Here is a 17,133-nt window from a genome sequence, read left to right as displayed (position 1 = left end):
ACAACCAGGCTTACTTAGATCCATATTTTCCCTCATCTGCAAAAAAAAATCATGGAAGGGGAATATTTTGACTGATACTACTGTGGAGCTGTTACAGGGAAAAATGAGCTGCAGTCTTCTCTGCTTGTAGCAAGAAAAGTGACGGTGAATAGGGAATAGGGACTGTTCCCTCTCCAAGGCAACTGAGATGGAGATGTATAGAAAATATCAGGACAAACCCCAAAGATGAAGACTGCCAATCCACATATACACTCCCAGGGCAGGTGTGCTCGCCAGACTCCTGCCATCGTTACTGGCAGCACAACTTACCCAACTTCTTGGGCTAGTCCACTTATATCATGGAATTCCCACTCCTCCACAGAAGCTCTGTGGGATGAGCAAACTAGTACCACTAGGATGGACTCCCATATTCAAATCATCTGCCTTCAAGTCCCCATGATACAATATGAAAGAAATGGTACAATAAAATCACTTACCAACTACCTCTAAAACAGCTGTCCCCTGAGCATCAAAAGGGGTGACAATAACTTGGCAGGTATATGTTCCTGCTTCCTTAAACTGTATCTGTGGTAGTGAGAGTGCAGCATTTCCTCTTCTCAGGTCACTGTCAGACATACTGGCTCCATTTCTATGGGGAATATGGTCTCCAGCATGAAATGTGAATACTTTTTCTTCTTGGTCTGCTCTCGGAGTCTTAAGATACCAGGTAACTCCCACTTTCTTGATATCCAGTTCTTCTGTACTGTACTCAGAGATCGTGCATGGTATGGAGATGTTATCATTCAGTAACACTATCTGTGGCGTGCTTCCCATCAGCACTTGAAGAGTTTCTTCGAAAACAGAAAGTATATACTTTGAGCAATACATCCGAAAGGCAAGGTTCCTTTTAAAGCAGTTATTTGGCTGAAGGATCATTCAATATTTTAGTAGCCTGTTTCCGCACCCATAATCCTTTATAACTTCTCTCTATGGTAATCGAACGAAAGCTTTCTTTCCTAAATTGATAATTGCTTTTATTTGAATGAAATAATAGAGATACCACAGGCTAGTTGGGCGGCCCAGGTCCTTAGGAACTAAAGTGCAGGGGAAACTTTAGAAGTGAATACACTGCATATTACATGTAATACACTGGAGTTTTGTGTTAGAACCTAATGGAAGAGAAATGTGCATTCTATCCATCCATCCATCCATCCACCCCAGGTATTTATATGGACCCTATTACCATAATAGCTGAGCACCTCAGACTCTTTTATGTATTGTATCCTCACAGTACCCCTGTAAGGTAGGGAAGTGCTATTATCCCCATTTTACCCATGGCGATATGACGCATAGAGAGACTGAATGACTTGCCCAAGGCCAAGCAGGCAGTCAGTTGTGGAGCAGAGAACTTAACCCAGTTGAGTCCCAAGCTAGTGCCCTCAGCACTGGTCTCAGTGTCGCAGTCAGAAGCCATTTGTCCATCTCCTCTAAAGGAAAAACTTTGCTGCTTGGTCCCCATCACCATTGGGGTGAGGGGAAGAGGGACACAATACCACCAATTCCTTGTCATAGAATTATAGAAGTGTAAGACTAGGAATGGACCACAATAGTTCAGTCCCCTGCACTTAAGGAAGGAATAAGTAATAACTAAATTTGTCTAATCCAGTAGTTCTGAACCCGCAGCCCACAAGCCACTTGCGGCCCAATCAGCACACAGCTGTGGCCCATGTGACATCCTCAGAGTCATACAGGTAGTTTATATATTGTGTGGATGCGGCCCACATAACACACAGAGAGCTGCATATGTGGCCCACAATGGTAAATAGGTTGAGAACCACTGGTCTGATCTGTTCTTGACCTCCAAAGATGAACATTCCTCAACCTCCTTCAGCAATTTGTTCCTGTGCTTAACTACCATGACAGGAAGCTTTCCACAATGTCCAACCTAAACCTCCCTTAACCTCAATTTAAGCCCATTGCTTCTTATCTTATCCTAGAGGTTAAGGAGAACAAATTTTCACCCTCATCCTTGTAACCACCTTTTATATACTTGAAAACTTATCATGCCCCCCTCAATCTTGTCTTCTCCAGACTACAAAAACTCAAGTTTTTCAAAAAGCAAAGAGTTCTGTGGCCCCTTATAGACTAACAGACGTATTGGAGCATGAGCTTTCGTGGGTGAATACCCACTTCGTCAGATGCAAGTGGTGCATCCGATGAAGTGGGTATTCACCCACGAAAGCTCATGCTCCAATATGTTAGTCTATAAGGTGCCACAGAATTCTTTGCTGCTTTTACAGATCCAGACTAACACGGCTACCCCTCTGATACTCAAGTTTTTCAATCTTTCTTCATAGGTCATGTTTTTTAGGCCTTTAATCATTTTTGTTGCTCTCCTCTGGACTTTCTCCATTATGTCCACATTTTTCCTGAAATGTGGCACCCAGAACTGGACACAATACTCCAGTTGAGGCCTAATCAGCACAGAGTAGAGCAGAAGAATTACTTCTTGTGTCTTGCTTACAACACTCCAGCTAACACATCCCAGAATGATGTTTGCTTTTCTTTTTCGCAAGTGTTACACTGTTGACTCATATTTAACTTGTGATCCATTATGACCCCCCAGATCCCTTTGGCAGTACTCCTTCCTAGGCAGACATTTCCCATTTTATATGTGTGCAACTGATAGTTCCTTCCTAAATGGAGTACTTAGGGTGACCAGACGGCAAATGTGAAAAATCAGGATGGGGGTGAGGGGTAACAGGAGCCTATATAAGAAAAAGACTCAAAAATCAGGACTGTCCCTATAAAATCGGGACATCTGGTCACCCTAGGAGTACTTTGCATTTGTCCTTATTGAATTTCATCCTATTTACTTCAGACCATTTTTCAACTTTGTCCAGATCATTTTGAATTTTAATCCTATCCTCCAAAGCACTTGCAACCCCTCCGAGCTTGATATTGTCCACAAACTTATAAGTGTACTCTCTATGCCATTATCTAAATCATTGATGAAGATATTGAACAGAACTGGACCAAGAACCGATCCTTTCAGGACCCCACTCAATATGCCCTTCCAGCATGATGGAGAACCTTGATAACTATTCTCTAGGAATGGTTTTCCTGCCAGTTATGCACCCACCTTATAATAGCTCCATCTAGGCTATATTTCCCTAGTTTGTTTATCAGAAGGTCTTGTGAGACAGTATCAAAAGCCTTACTAAAGTCAAGATATATCACATCTACCACTTTCCACCATCCGCAAGGCTTGTTACCCTGTCAAAAAAAACAATTCGATTGGTTTGATTTGTTCTTGCCAAATCCATATTGACTGTTATTTAGTTATCTTCTAGGTATTTCCAAATTCATTGCTTGATTATTTGCTCCATTATCTTGCTGGGTACTGAAGTTAAGATGACTGATCTGTAATTCCTGTAGTCCTTATTCCTATTTTTATAGATTGTCACTATATTTGCCCTCTTTTAGCTCTCTGGAATTTCTCCCATCTTCCATAAGTGTTCAAAGATAATCACTAATGTCTCTGATATCTTCTCAGGCAGCTCCGTGAGTATTCTAGGATGTATTTCATCAGGCCTTGCTGACTTGAAAACATGTAACTTGTCTAAGTATTTTTTAACTTGTTCTTTCCCTATTTTACCCTCAGATCATACCTCATTTTCACTGGCATTTACTATGTTAGATGACCAATTGCTACTAACCTTTCTGGTGAAAACTGAAACAAAAAAAGCATTTAGCATTTCCACATTTTTTGTTGTTGTCTTTCCCACTCAGTGAGTAATGGGTTTACCCTGTGCCTGGTCTTCCTCTTGCTTCTAATGTATTTGTAGAATGTTTTCTTGTTACCCTTTATGTCTCTACCTAGTTTAATCTAATTTGGTGCCGTGGTCTTTCTAAGTTTATCCCTACATGCTTGTGTTGTATGTTTTGTTTTGTTTTTTATTCATCCTATGTAATTTGACCTAGTTTCCACTTTTTTTAGCAATCCTTTTTTATTTTTTTGAGGCTAATGAAGTTGTCCTGGTTAAGCCAGGGTGGTCTTACTTCCTATCTTTCCTATGCAGTGTGATGGTTTGCTCATGCACCCTAAATAATGTCTATTTGAGGGAGTTGGCAATTTTTCAAACTGTTTTTCCCTTAGACTTGTTTCCCATGGGATCCTACCTACCAACTCCCAGAGTTTGCCAAAGTCTGTCTTCTGAAAATCCATTATCTTTTTTCTGCTGTCTTCCCTCCTACCATTCCTTACAATCATGAACTCTATCATTTCATGATCACTTTCACCCAATCTGCCTTCCAATTTCAAATTCTCAACCAGTTCCTCCCTATTTGTCAAAATCAAATCTTAGAACTGCCTCTCCCTGGGAGCTTCCCCCACCGTCTGAAATAAAAAATTCTCCCTTCCCTTTGAGGAGACAGATGAATAATAAATACAGATAGATTTCATGCAAGAATCTATCTTTGGAAATGTCTCAGAATTCCACAAGCTGTTTCAAAATAGCCAGGGAAGAACTCCAGTATCCCCATAATGATCTCAATCTTGGGCAAGTCTAAATGACAACAGTAATAGAAAGGGTGTCTCAATATACACATTTTTTGCTTGGCTGCCTATGGGCCTGCTTGGGGACACTGTTTCTATTCAGGTACATTTCTGTTCTTGTCTCTATTTGCTGCAGTCTATATTTGCTGCATTCTGTACACACAGGATGATGTAATGCAGCATCACCAAATAATATAGAGAACTGCGACATCAGTCTCTCAAATTGGTGATCTCCACCTAAGTCTTGTGTATTCACATTTGGCTCAGTGTTGTTGATTTTCAACTTCTTGAGATCAGGCAGTTTGACTGCTCACATATCAGGACCTTGGGGAAGCCTTGTATAACACTCCATAGAGTGGAGAGATGACAAGAGATGGCATATGCTGATCCTGAGGAAGGTTACCAGACAATAGAGTGGAGGTTGTGTCACTTTCTTACTGTACTCATTGCATTGACAGGACCTGCACAGATCATAGGAGGTCTGATGGTGGTCTCAAGAATTTAATTGTTACTGCAGAATCCTGAAGCAGTGAGGAACCCACCATACCTATGCAGCCCAACTACACAGTACAGTTATGGAGGCAACTTCAGCAGATGTGGAGGGGGAAACTCCTCCCTAATGGGTGGCCAATTAATTCATCCGCACCCCTACCCAGAGGCAGAATGATTCCTGCACCCTGCTGGTACTGGTGGAAGTAGGATATCAGCAAGGCAATGCATATTTATAGCGCCATTATGTATGTGATAGTGTGTTGGTTTCTTCTCTCTTCCCACTGCCTCCAAAGGAACTTTAAAAGGAATGTTCTCCCCAATGCAGGTCTTTCAGCTGACAGCACTGAAAGGGAGCTGGCAACCAGAGGAGGTGAAGAGGTGGAGAAGTAGAAGGATATTACAAAACAAAAGAAAAAGAAAAATATTTAGAATACAGGGATCTTGGTCCCATCTTCTATACCACAGCAGGTGGCTGTGCAATACTGCAGCCCAAGTAATGGAGAGGGACCGGGATATTGGGAGCTCATTAGAGAGGCAAAAAGTTGATTTATGTGAGCTCCTCTTCCCTTCCCAAACAATTCCCCAACTTGCACCTGTGAAGAAGGGGTGAGATGTTCCTGCACTGAGCCAACTGTTGTGGGATAAATCCCAGTTTATATGGCAGTGAGGGGTTACCCCATCCATGGCTACTGCATAACCAGCCCTAAGGATCTGGTCCAACAGGAATAGCTGGCATCCTTTTACAAGCCTATTTTTAGTGGTCATGCAGGGTATGTCTGCACTGCAAATGAAAAATGTGATTATAGCACATGTAAGCGTACCTGTGGTAGCTTTAATCTAGCTAATATGGCTAACAGTGAAGTGTAGACATGTTGGCATGGCTTTCAGCAGGGGTTAGCAACAACAGTACATACCCAGAGTCCCTGAAGGCAGGGCTAGCTCCAGGGTTTTTGCTGCCCCAGGCGGCGGGGGAAAAAAAAAGCCGTGATCGCAATCAGCGGCAGCTCCACCGTGCTGCTTTCTTCTTTGGCGGCAATTTGGCGGCTGGTCCTTCCCTCCGAGAGGGACCAAGGGACCCACCGCCGAAGAGCCCGACACGCCACCCCTTCCCCTTGGCCACCCCAACCACCTGCTTGCTGAGCTGGTGCCTGGAGCTGGCCCTGCCTGAAGGGCTTGTATTTGGGTTTCTGGCACAGGCTTCAGCATGGTCTAGCAACCCAAGTATTTTGTCATTTATATTTCCTGAAATTTCAGTTACTTATTAATTAAGAAACAATTATACTATGTAGGTTTGGGGGTCTTGCTTGGGTCTATATTGCTACAAAACTTTCCTTTGTTTTATTCTATATATCCTTTATTTTGGTGAAATTTCTAAAAATGTAAATTTACATTGAATTTTTTTTAAGTAGCCTTTGAATAAAGAATTGAGAGCCTTGAACAAGGAACCAACTTCAGCTTTGAGTTAGGTGGGAGGATAAATTACTTTCACCCCTGGAATCAGTTAAGAGACTTACCCGTATGCAGAGTGGCCAGGGTCCTGAACAAGGTGGAGGGGGGGCAGCTCAATTGGAAAGGACGGGGACAGGGACAGGGCCAGACTCCCCCAGCCAGCCCTTCAGTGCAGCCCAGTGGTGATTTAAAGGGCCTGGGGCTCCCGGCCACTGCCAGTGCTGGCCCAAAGCTCCGGCACTGATTTAAAGGGTAGTGGGGGCTGAGAGCCCCTGGCCCTTTAAATCACCGCTGGAGCCCCATGGTAGCAGTAGCAGTGGCTGGGAGCCCTGGGGCTCTGGCAGCAATTTAAAGAACAGCTGATTGTACAAATTACTGATAGAGGCAAATAGGGTGACCAGACAGCAAGTGTGAAAAATCGGCGGGGGAGTGGGGCGTAATAGGAGAGTATATAAGAAAAAGACCAAAAAATTGGGACTGTCCCTCTGAAACCAGACATCTGGTCACCCTAGAGGGGAATCACTTTGCTCACCATGTAGCCAACTGTGTGGTTAACCACAACTGCCTAATAGCACACAGCAAACTACACAATCCTAGGGTATAGAACAGGAAGCACAGCAGCGGCTACCTCGTTGAAAATACAGGGGGGGATTTAGGCTGGTAGTGGCCTGAGATCTAATTACGTTAGACTTACCGCTCAATCTCTTGTCATGAGAGCATAACACTAATTAATAAGCAGTGAAAAGAAGCACCCTGGTACCAGTCAGAGTGGGGACTGTCACTGACTCACTATCGCCACCTCCGCACCGGGCTCAGCCTCCAGTTGTGACCTTTTAAACGAATGGCCCTTTGCGAGTTAAATATTAAAGTCCGGTTTAAACAAAGAGCCAGGCGCAGGGTAACCCTTGAGCCACAGGGAGAGGCCAGATCGGATTGGCAAACAGAGGCGAGGGAGCTTTGGGGAGGCCGGTGTACCGACAGAAACATGAACCGCTCCCGATTCGCTACTTTGGCTGCACTGAGCATGCGCAGCCGAACTGAGCATGCCCAGTAACCTCCGCTGTCGCCACTGCCCTCTCTCTGCCCTCACTTCTACTCACGATTTGCTGCCTGCTCTTTGGGGGCGTTTAAAATGCTCAAGGGGGCAAATCGCAGCGGGGGGGCTGCCAGGGTCTGAGCGGGGGACACAAATTTACTGGCCAGAAGGGTTCAAGCTGCTGTAGGCAGCAGCAGGAGAGAGGCTGAAGGGGAAAAATCGGGGGTGGTAGCCGCGGTTAAGCCCAGGGGGGAGACGCTGCCAGACCCTGTGCGGGGACAAAACCCCCGTTTAGGGAGGGGGTAGTGGGGGGGACAGTGGCCCCTCGGGATGAGCCACCTGCTGGGCTCACAGATCTGGGGGTGTCGGGGTTGTGGGGGGGGGGCACAGGCTGTTTTCAGTTGTGCCCCGTGTCAGCCCTGGAGCAGGGGGCGGGTTCCTGGGGCTGGGTCTTAAAGGCACAGGCAGCCCGATTCCTACACTGTCAAAGCGTAGACAGCGCGGCTCCTCTCTATCCTATACAAGTGCTGCGGGGCTGTTACTGCTCCAGCCAGGAGACTGAATGCGGGGAAATATTGTACAGACGCCCCCTCCCTTCCTCCCTCAAACTCTGCCTCTCACATTTTGACTATGTACCGGTAAAAGTGTCTTCTATCATTTTCTATGTCTATATGAAATCCCTGCAGCTCCTTTCTCTTATACAACGTGCTGATTTGGTAACTCCCTCCCAGAGCCCACATGTCTGTACCCCCTCCTGTACCCGAATCCCCTGCCCCAGGTCAGAGCCTGCACCTGTCACTCAAACTCCCCATAGCCTGCAACCCTCCTGCACCCCCAACTCCATCCCAGAGCCTGCACCCCAAACAGGGCCGGATTAACCTGTTGTGGGCCCAGTGCTAAACATATTTGTGGGTCCCCATGGGGGAAATGGGGACATGAGGCATGGGGGCAGAGTCCTCAGAGCGAGGGGCTGACTTGGGGCAATGGGATATGAGTCATGGCACGGCAGGGACAGCCCCACTCCACCCAGCCCAGTACAAGGGCACTGTTTACAAACCAGGAGCTGCCAGACCCACGCTGTCCAGCCCAGCCCTGCACTGCCATTGTGCTTCTTCCCCTTGGGGGTGGGCCCATGCTGCACCATGCTACCCCCTGCCCAGCACCCCTCTGGCTCTCTACGCGCAGTGCCACACCACCGCTCTGGCTCCCTACGCGCAGTGCCACACCACCCAGAGACCCCCACAAACCCCCTGCCCAGCACCCCTCCGACTCCCTATGCCCAGTGCCACACCACCCAGAGACCCCCACAAATCCCCTGCCCTGAACCCCTCTGACTCCCTTCACCCAGTGCTGCACCATCCAGAGACCCCCACAAACCCCCCTGCCCAGTGCACTCCCAGATCACTCCCCCACCCACTCAGAACCCCCCCACAGATCCTCTCACTGACCAGTGCCCCCCAGCTGAAGACCCCCCACAGCCCTCCCACAACTGCACAGTGCCCCACACCTTCCCACCCAGAGCCCCCCTACAGATCCCCTCACTGTCCAGTGCCCCCCACCACCACAACTGCAGTGACCCGCACAGACCCCCCACACTTCCCAGCACCCACACACACACACAGATCTCCCCCACTGACAGGCCCCCCAACACATAGATCTCCCCACCCCCCCAGTGTCCAGCACCTCCCCAGACCCCTAGAGACCTACTCTCCCAAACCCTAGCCCCCAGCCACAGTAGCCGGCCCTGATGGGAGGTGACTGTGGCTGCGAGGCTGAGATGGCAGCGCAGCCAGAACTGGTCCTGGGGCAGGATAACTCTGGCCTCTTGGGAGTGGTGGAAGCAGCCAGGCTGGAGCAGGAGCAGAGCCTACCCGGGCCAGGCTCTCTCAGGACCCAGCTGAGCCTCCCCCCTCCCCAACTGTTCGCTGTGAGTGGCTGAGTCTGGCCCAGCCTCTGCACCAGTCCCAGGTGGCTCTTCCCCCGGGGAGGCAGGTGGGGCCCCACAGGTCCCAGGCAGTGGAGACAGCTCATAGCTGGAGCAGTGCTGGGTAGCGGGGCAGATCCCTGAGATGTGACTCCCGCGATCCTACCCAGCCCACCCACACCCATTGGCCCCGTGGCCAGCAGCCTTGCAGAGCACACACCTCTCTCTCCCTGCTTTCCTATCACCAGTTATGTTACTACAGGAATGAAATCGAGACATCCCGTAAAACAGCTAGTTCCACATTGTTCTTCAAACCTCAGATCATTGAAATGTAGCTTTGCATTTGAGATACTATATGACTGTAGTACATTTTGCACCGCCTGCATCTACACTGACATCAGGAGAGGAGAAGAGGACAAGACTGTCCCTAGCATATATGATTTTAAAGAAAGGAGAGACACACACACCCACTATCAATACAACAAGAACGGAGAACAGTAGCTGGTGCCAAGAGAGAAGATGCAATGAAACCCTTCTGTACCCACAACTGATGTCTGAAAAGCATCAGTCACTCTGCAGATCAAAGAAAGAAAGAGCAGCCAGTTTCAGACAGATAGGATCCTTATGACCTATATAGGAGAAGTGTACTTCCCTATAGCAGTTTCCCACCATAATAAATAAATCCATAAGAAAATTAAGCAAAAATTAAGATTAGGAGTCTGATTGAAATTATGTACATTTTCAGCGTTAGTTTAGTATGAAAATATTGCAGCTACTTTTCTTTTACTCCTGCCTTCATAAAAAGCAACAGAGTTATAACATATAATTACAAAGACTAAAGTGCATGCTTTACTATAATTAGGACCAGGCAATCCAAGATGAAAACTACACCGTTGCAGAGTCCTACAACCAGGTATTTGAGGCCAATCCCTTTATCAATAGAATCCTCAACCAAAATATGAGGAAGGAGACGAGTCACCCTCAAACTTTTGACAATAGCTCAAGGTCAGACACCAAGAAGACCAGCGCCATTCGTATTCTGGTTTTGGATAAAATACTTGATCTTGCCTACATCATAGAAACCTTCCTCTCTCCAAGTCTACACCCCACTACACCCTTTAGCGATAAAGTAACCATTAAAGAAGTTCTGAATCAGTCGTCTTTCTTCCCAATTTAGGTTTAACAATAAAGCTGCAACCTAAGTAGCTATGGGAGATGACAGTGCAACTACTAGGTATTGGTGGGGGAAAAGTGTGCTACTAATGTCCTGGATATACTGGCAGGGCCGGCTTTAGGCTAATTCAACCAATTCCCCTGAATCGGGCCCTGCCCCTAAGAGGGTCCCGCGCCCAAGCCCCGGTTCGGTGTATTGGCAAGAGTCAGTGCACTGTACCGGGGTGGCCCGGCTTCTCCAGGGGACAATTTAAAGGGCCTGGGGGCCCTTTAAATTGCCACCACTGCCACACTGCTGGAGCCATGGGGTAGGGCTGTTTGGGATCTGTGGGCTACTTAAAAAGTCTGTGGCTCCCGTTGCTTCTATCGCCCCAGCCCTTTAAATAGCCACTGGAGCCCAGCCGCTCCCCCAGGGCTCCGGCAGCTGTGTACATGGCCAGGGCTGTGGAAGCAGGGGAGCCCCAGGTGGCTGCTGCTACCCTGGTGGGGGAGGGAGGAGGGGGAGGGAGCACTTACCATACCGGGTGGGCTGTACCCCCTGTACCTGCACCCCGTGCCCTGTCTCCAGCCAACCCCTGCTGCACCCCCCCTGCCTGAAGCCAGCCATTCCTGCACTCCTCTGTCTTCAGCACTGCCAATCTATGCCACATCCCCCTATGGCCCTGCTTGAAGCCAGCCAGCCCACCCCACCCCACACACCCCTGTCTCCAGCCATTGCTGCACCCCTTGCCCTGCCTGCAGCCAGCCCCATGTCCACTGGTGCCCTGCAATTCCCTGGGCAGTAAACCTGCACACCTGCTTCAATGATGGGAGAAGAGAGCAGCTGGTACCCATGTGCACACCCTAGGGTGACCAGACATCAAGTGTGAAAAATCAGGATGGGGTGGAGGTTAATAGGATCCTATATAAGAAAAAGACCCCAAGATTGGGACTGTCTCTATAAAATCGGGACATCTGGTCACCCTAGCACACTCCCAGGGAGTGGCGGGGACCCACACATGTGAAGCGGAGTTCATTTCTAGTTCAGTCCCATCTTTTTAAAAAAGAACTGTAGGTAGTGTTAACATACAGCCATATTTTCCCAGACATGTCAGACTTTTTGGTTCTTAAATTGCTGTCCGGGAGGAATTTTTAAATCTGGAAATATAGTAACCCTATTGGTACCAGAAATACATATTCTGGCACATCCCTTAAATCAGAACTTTTTATAGGGAACCGGTTGCTAAGAAAGGAAAGGCTTTTTTTTTCCCACCTTTTTTTCCTTTTTTTTTTAAAGTCATCCCTGCTGGGGCCCCGCCGAAAATGTTTGAATTGGGTGGGCCCCAAACTTCCTAAAGCCGGCCCTAACTAGTCTGTTCAGTGTTATAGCTTTTAATATGCTACTGCAAACTCTGTAATAGAGCATTAATGTCCCAATGTACTGTAGCTTGTTTTAACTTACTGTAATACTAGAAGTGGTGCATGTGACTATTGCCGTAATGAGGGCAAGGAGAGTGAGGCACTTGCCTCGGGCACGGAAAGTGAGGGGCTCAGAAAGTCTCTCCTTCAGCTGCAATTCGGCAGCAAGTCCTTCCCTCTGAGAGGGACTGTGGTACTCATTGCCGAAGTGCCGCTGGTTGTCTTCAACGGAGAGGGGCGGCACATACGGCTCTTTTGCAGAAATTCGTTGGTGGATCCTTCCCTCCAATAGGGAAGAGCCAGACATGCTGCCTCTGTTCCTTGCCTTGTGTGCCAAAAATCCCCAGTTACGGCTCTGCATGTGAAGCTCTCTTAAAAGCTGACACTACAGTAGTGATATTCCCAAGCCAGCATGCATAGGGCTGGGAGTGGGGAAGGGGAGTGCATTTAGGTATACCCCCAAACCTTACCTCCCTTTTCACGTACTCACACACAAACGAGTGAAAGAGCGTGCCTCACTCATCCAATAGGTCAATTTGGCACATTAGCCAGGAGGAAGCAGATCGTGAGCGTTTTTGACCGCAAAGCCCATTCCTCCAGATTTGCAACCATCCCCGGACCAGTGACAGGGGCACAACCATCCCCGGACCAGTGACAGGGGCACAACCATCCCCGGACCAGTGACAGGGGCACAACCATCCCCGGACCAGTGACAGGGGCATAGGGAGCCAAGTCATTGGAAATAATCAAGGAGGAAGCCAGTGGAAAAAATGAATGGGGCCACTCTGGTTACCACCTTGGGGTCAGGGGCGTCCTCTGTACCCCCAAACCTTACCTCCCTTTTCACTTATTCACACTGTGACGAGGCAGTTCTGGCGGTACCAAAGTGAGAGTGCCAGTTCAGGACAAATTGCTCAAACAGGGCAGTTACAGCCCTCGGCTGGGGGTTTTCCACCTCTAAGGCAACCCAAACCAGCCAGACAAAAAGGACTTTGGTTTCACCACACTGGGTAACACAAGTCACACAAACAATGTCCTTAGACACTCCAGTCTCCCAGTATCACCACCAGACCCACTCGTCCTGGGATGAATGGTTATGAAAACCAACACCCCAATAAAAGAAAACGGTTCTCTCGATCCCAAAGGACCAAGCCCCAGGTCAATATACACATCTGATCTTACCCACAAATCACGCTGTTGCCAATCCTTTAGAATATAAAATCTAAAGGTTTATTCATAAAGGGAAAAAGGTAGAGATGAGAGCTAGAATTGGTTAAATGGAATCAATTACATAGAGTAATGACAAAGTTCTTAGTTCAGGCTTGTAACAGTGATGGAGTAAACTGCAGGTTCAAATCAAGTCTCTGGAGAACATCCCCCGCTGGGATGGATCACTAGTCCCTTGTGTAGAGCTTCATTTCCTAGCAAAATCCCTCCAGAGGTAAGAAGCAGGACTGAAGACAAGATGGAGATGAGGCATTAGCCTTATATAGGCTTTTCCAGGTGTAAGAAACTCTTTGTCCTTACTGTGGAACATTACAGCAAAATGGAGTCTAGAGTCACATGGGCAAGTCCCTGCATACTTTGCTCAGTTACAAGGCGTATCTGCCTTCTCTCCATGGGTCGATTGTGTAGCTGATGGTCCTTAATAGGCCATCAAGGGAACTTATCAGAGCTAACACCAACTTGTCTGCGGTGTCACCCAGAAGCAGAGCACAAATACAAAATACAGACAGTACAGAGCCAATACTTATAACTTCAACTACAAAATGATACAGACAGCATAATCATAAACACCAACCCATAACCTGGTCTTAGCCACCGTATATGACCACCTTTACCTAAGATTTGGTGCCACTACAAGACCTTGGTTGCAAACCATGTTCTACATGGTCCCAGTTTATATCAATAATGTCACACACACACAAACGAGTGAAAGAGTGCGCCTCACTCATACAATAGGTCAATTTGGCACATTAGCCAGGAGGAAGCAAATCGTGAGCGTTTTCGACCACAAACCCCATCCCTCCAGATTTGCAACCATCCCTGGACCAGTGACAGGTGCATAGGCAGCCAAGTCACTGGAAATAATCAAGGAGGAAGCCAGTGGAAAAAATGAAAGGGGCCATTCTGGTTATCACCTTGGGGTCAGGGGCGTCCTCTGTACCCCCAAACCTTACCTCCCTTTTCACGTATTCACACACAAAACAGTGAAAGCATGCACCTCACTCATCCAATAGGTCAATTTGGCACATTAGCCAGGAGGAAGCAAATCGTGAGCGTTTTCGACCACAAACCCCATCCCTCCAGATTTGCAACCATCCCTGGACCAGTGACAGGTGCACAGCCATCCCTGGACCAGTGACACATGCATAACCATCCCTGGACAGGTGCATAGGCAGCCAAGTCACTGGAAATAATCAAGGAGGAAGCCAGTGGAAAAAATGAATGGGGCCACTCTGGTTATCACCTTGGGGTCTGGGGCGTGCTCTGTACCCACAAACCTTACCTCCCCTTTTCACGTATTCACACACAAAACAGTGAAAGAGCGCACCTCAATCATCCAATAGGTCAATTTGGCACATTAGCCAGGAGGAAGCAAATCATGAGCGTTTTCGACCACAAACCCCATCTCTCCAGATTTGCAACCATCCCTGGACCAGTGACACATGCATAACCATCCCCGGACCAGTGACAGGGGCATAGGCAGCCAAGTCATTGGAAATAATCAAGGAGGAAGCCAGTGGAAAAAATGAATGGGACCACTCTGGTTATTACCTTGGGGTCAGGGGAGTGCTCTGTACCCACAAACCTTACCTCCCTATTCACGTATTCACACATAAAAAAGTGAAAGAGCATGCCTCAAGCATCCAAAAGATCAGGGTTCAGCAACCTTTCAGAAGAGCTGTGCCGAGTCTTCATTTAGTCTCTCTGATTCAAGGTTTCACATGCCAGTAATACATTTTAATATTTTTAGAAGGTCTCTTTTTATGGCTATAATATATAACTAAACTATTGTTGTATATAAAGTATAAGTTTTTTAACATGCTTAAAACACTTCATTTAAAATAAAATTAAAATGCAGAAACCCCCAGAACCCTGCAATAGGTCAATTTGGCACATTAGCCAGGAGGAAGCAGAATGTGAGGGTATGGCTACACTTACGGTTTGCAGCGCTGGTCATCCAGCTGTGTAGGAGCAGCGCTGGTGTGTGGCCACACTCACAGCTACCAGCGCTGGTGTGTGGCCACATTTGCAGTATTAGCAGCGCTGTTGGGAGTGCTGCATTATGGGCAGCTATCCCAGCATTCAAGTGCAACAACGTGCTTTTCAAAAGAGGGGGGTGGAGGGTGGTGTACTGTGACAGGGAGCGGGGAAGATAGAGTGGATTTTTGGAGCCAACAGTGTTGTGTGTTAGCTTCCTGGATTGGAAAAATCACAAAATGTTCATGAGCCCTTAGTCTTAACTCTTAATTGCATACAGCCTGCCTCCAACACGGACTCCCCCCCCCCCCCGCTGTTTCACTCACTCCCTGTGGTGTTTGCTGTGATCAGTGTTTGTTTTAGATTAGCAGTTCAACGGAGCTCCGATCGGTTCTGTTTCATTCACTCTCCCTGCCTCTCATTTGATTGTTTACAGCCAGGTACAGATGATCACAGCAAACAGGAGCTCTGTTCGGCGCTCCGATCCGGAGCTCGTTCACAACAAAACAAAGAGAGGCTGCATAACAAAACAAAGAGAGTAATTTATAAAAGCATTCTGGGATACACCTTATACCCTGGAGGCCAATCACAGCGCTGGTGTGTGGCCACACTTGATGACCAGCGCTGGAATCCTTATTCCCCATGCCGAGTGAGGTATACGGCCAGCGCTGCAGCCAGGGAGTTGCAGCGCTGGAAGTGCCCTGCAGGTGTGGCCACTTACTAATTGCAGCGCTGGTGGAGGCTTTCCAGCGCTGCAAATCGCCAGTGTACCACAAACCCTGTCCCGCCTGATTTGCAACCCCATGGATCAGGCGGGAGCAAGTCCTGAGCAGGAGCCCAGATGCTTACGTTGTGCGGCAGAAACTGCAACTGGTTGCAAAACGGGAGGGTTTCGAAATGTGTCGGTACACCTGGCCCAGCCAGGGAATCGGAACACGGAGCAGTTACAGAACTAAACCAGACACCAGCTGGGCCAGGCAAACTGACCCCTGCAACGAGAGGGGGGAGCCCCTCAAACCCTCCCCATCCCACCCGGCTCCAGGGTGTGCGCGGGTGGGACCAGCGCCCCGCCCAGTCCCGCGGCTCCTGGTGCCTCCGCAGGCTCAGGACGCCAGGGACGCTGCGCCCCCCCGTCCCCCTTTGCCATGGGGCACCCGCAGCTTGGCCCGACTCTGTACCGGGGCCGCCCGCAACTCTTATCGCCGTGGCCCGCGGATCTCCCTCCCGGCCGCCCCGGGCTGAGCCTTGTTCACCTGCCAGCTGGAGCAGGCCGCCGAGAGCCAGGAGCGGCAGGCACCGCTGCCCAGCGGAGCCCCCTGCCCACGCCATGGCCCGCGGCCGATCCAGCCAGGGGGCGGTGGTCGCTCTGCTCGGTCTGCGCCGGATCTGAGCTCTGGCAGTCCGATTGGCAAAGGGACCTTGTTTCGCTTTTACTTTCTCTCTCTGGTATCCTTAGCCCCAAGAAGGCGCGGCGCCTGTAGCCTGGGGACGGGGTAGGAGCGCGCAGGCTGCATGGCTTGTACTTTGTACAAGGAAACACCAGTCATCGTCTGACTTTGCGTTCGTGTGTCCCTCACCCAAACACTAAAAGCTGGGAAATGTTTGTTTTTAAAAGCCATGATCAACCAGCTTCCACCTCCCCACCCCATCCCCCAAATCCCTACCCCTATAAAAGTGTAAAGCCTGACAGAAAGGGTCACCCAAAGAGAAATGAAGGAATCTTGTAGCTGCTAGGCTACTGATAGCCTCTCTCTGGGAGAGGAAAAATAGTCCAAAACTAGAGAAATGGCTTAAAAAATGTGGGAGGTTGTTAGGGAAAAATAATACACCAATTACATACCCAGCAAATTAGACATATGACAAATAGGTATTTAGTTACCATTTATGCAATACTCTAAATACGCTCACCTGCAAAAAAAA

At 48.4% G+C, this 17,133-nt stretch overlaps 2 protein-coding genes across 2 annotated transcripts in view; one reads left to right on the top strand and one right to left on the bottom strand.

Moving 5' to 3' along the window:
* The window catches only part of LOC123370463 (serine/threonine-protein phosphatase 6 regulatory subunit 3-like), a 62,317-nt gene extending 57,219 nt beyond the window's left edge, over positions 1–5,098 (top strand). The window contains exon 8 of the mRNA XM_045017056.1: positions 4,996–5,098. Coding sequence (XP_044872991.1) covers positions 4,996–5,062 — 67 coding nt within the window. The 3' untranslated portion in view covers positions 5,063–5,098. The remainder of the gene's footprint in view (positions 1–4,995) is intronic.
* Positions 1–16,582, bottom strand: part of LOC123370462 — a 43,029-nt gene extending 26,447 nt beyond the window's left edge. The window contains exons 1-2 of the mRNA XM_045017054.1: positions 16,467–16,582; positions 477–830 (exon numbers count right to left, since the gene is read on the bottom strand). Of these exons, the coding sequence (XP_044872989.1) occupies positions 477–830; positions 16,467–16,542 (430 nt within the window). The 5' untranslated portion in view covers positions 16,543–16,582. The remainder of the gene's footprint in view (positions 1–476; positions 831–16,466) is intronic.
* Positions 16,583–17,133: the final 551 nt, after the last annotated feature.

The sequence above is a fragment of the Mauremys mutica genome, chromosome 4 (genome assembly GCF_020497125.1).
Source record: "Mauremys mutica isolate MM-2020 ecotype Southern chromosome 4, ASM2049712v1, whole genome shotgun sequence".
NCBI lineage: Eukaryota > Metazoa > Chordata > Testudines > Geoemydidae > Mauremys > Mauremys mutica.
Note: the sequence above shows the minus strand (reverse complement) of the source record. Positions and strands in the feature narration are given on the sequence as shown.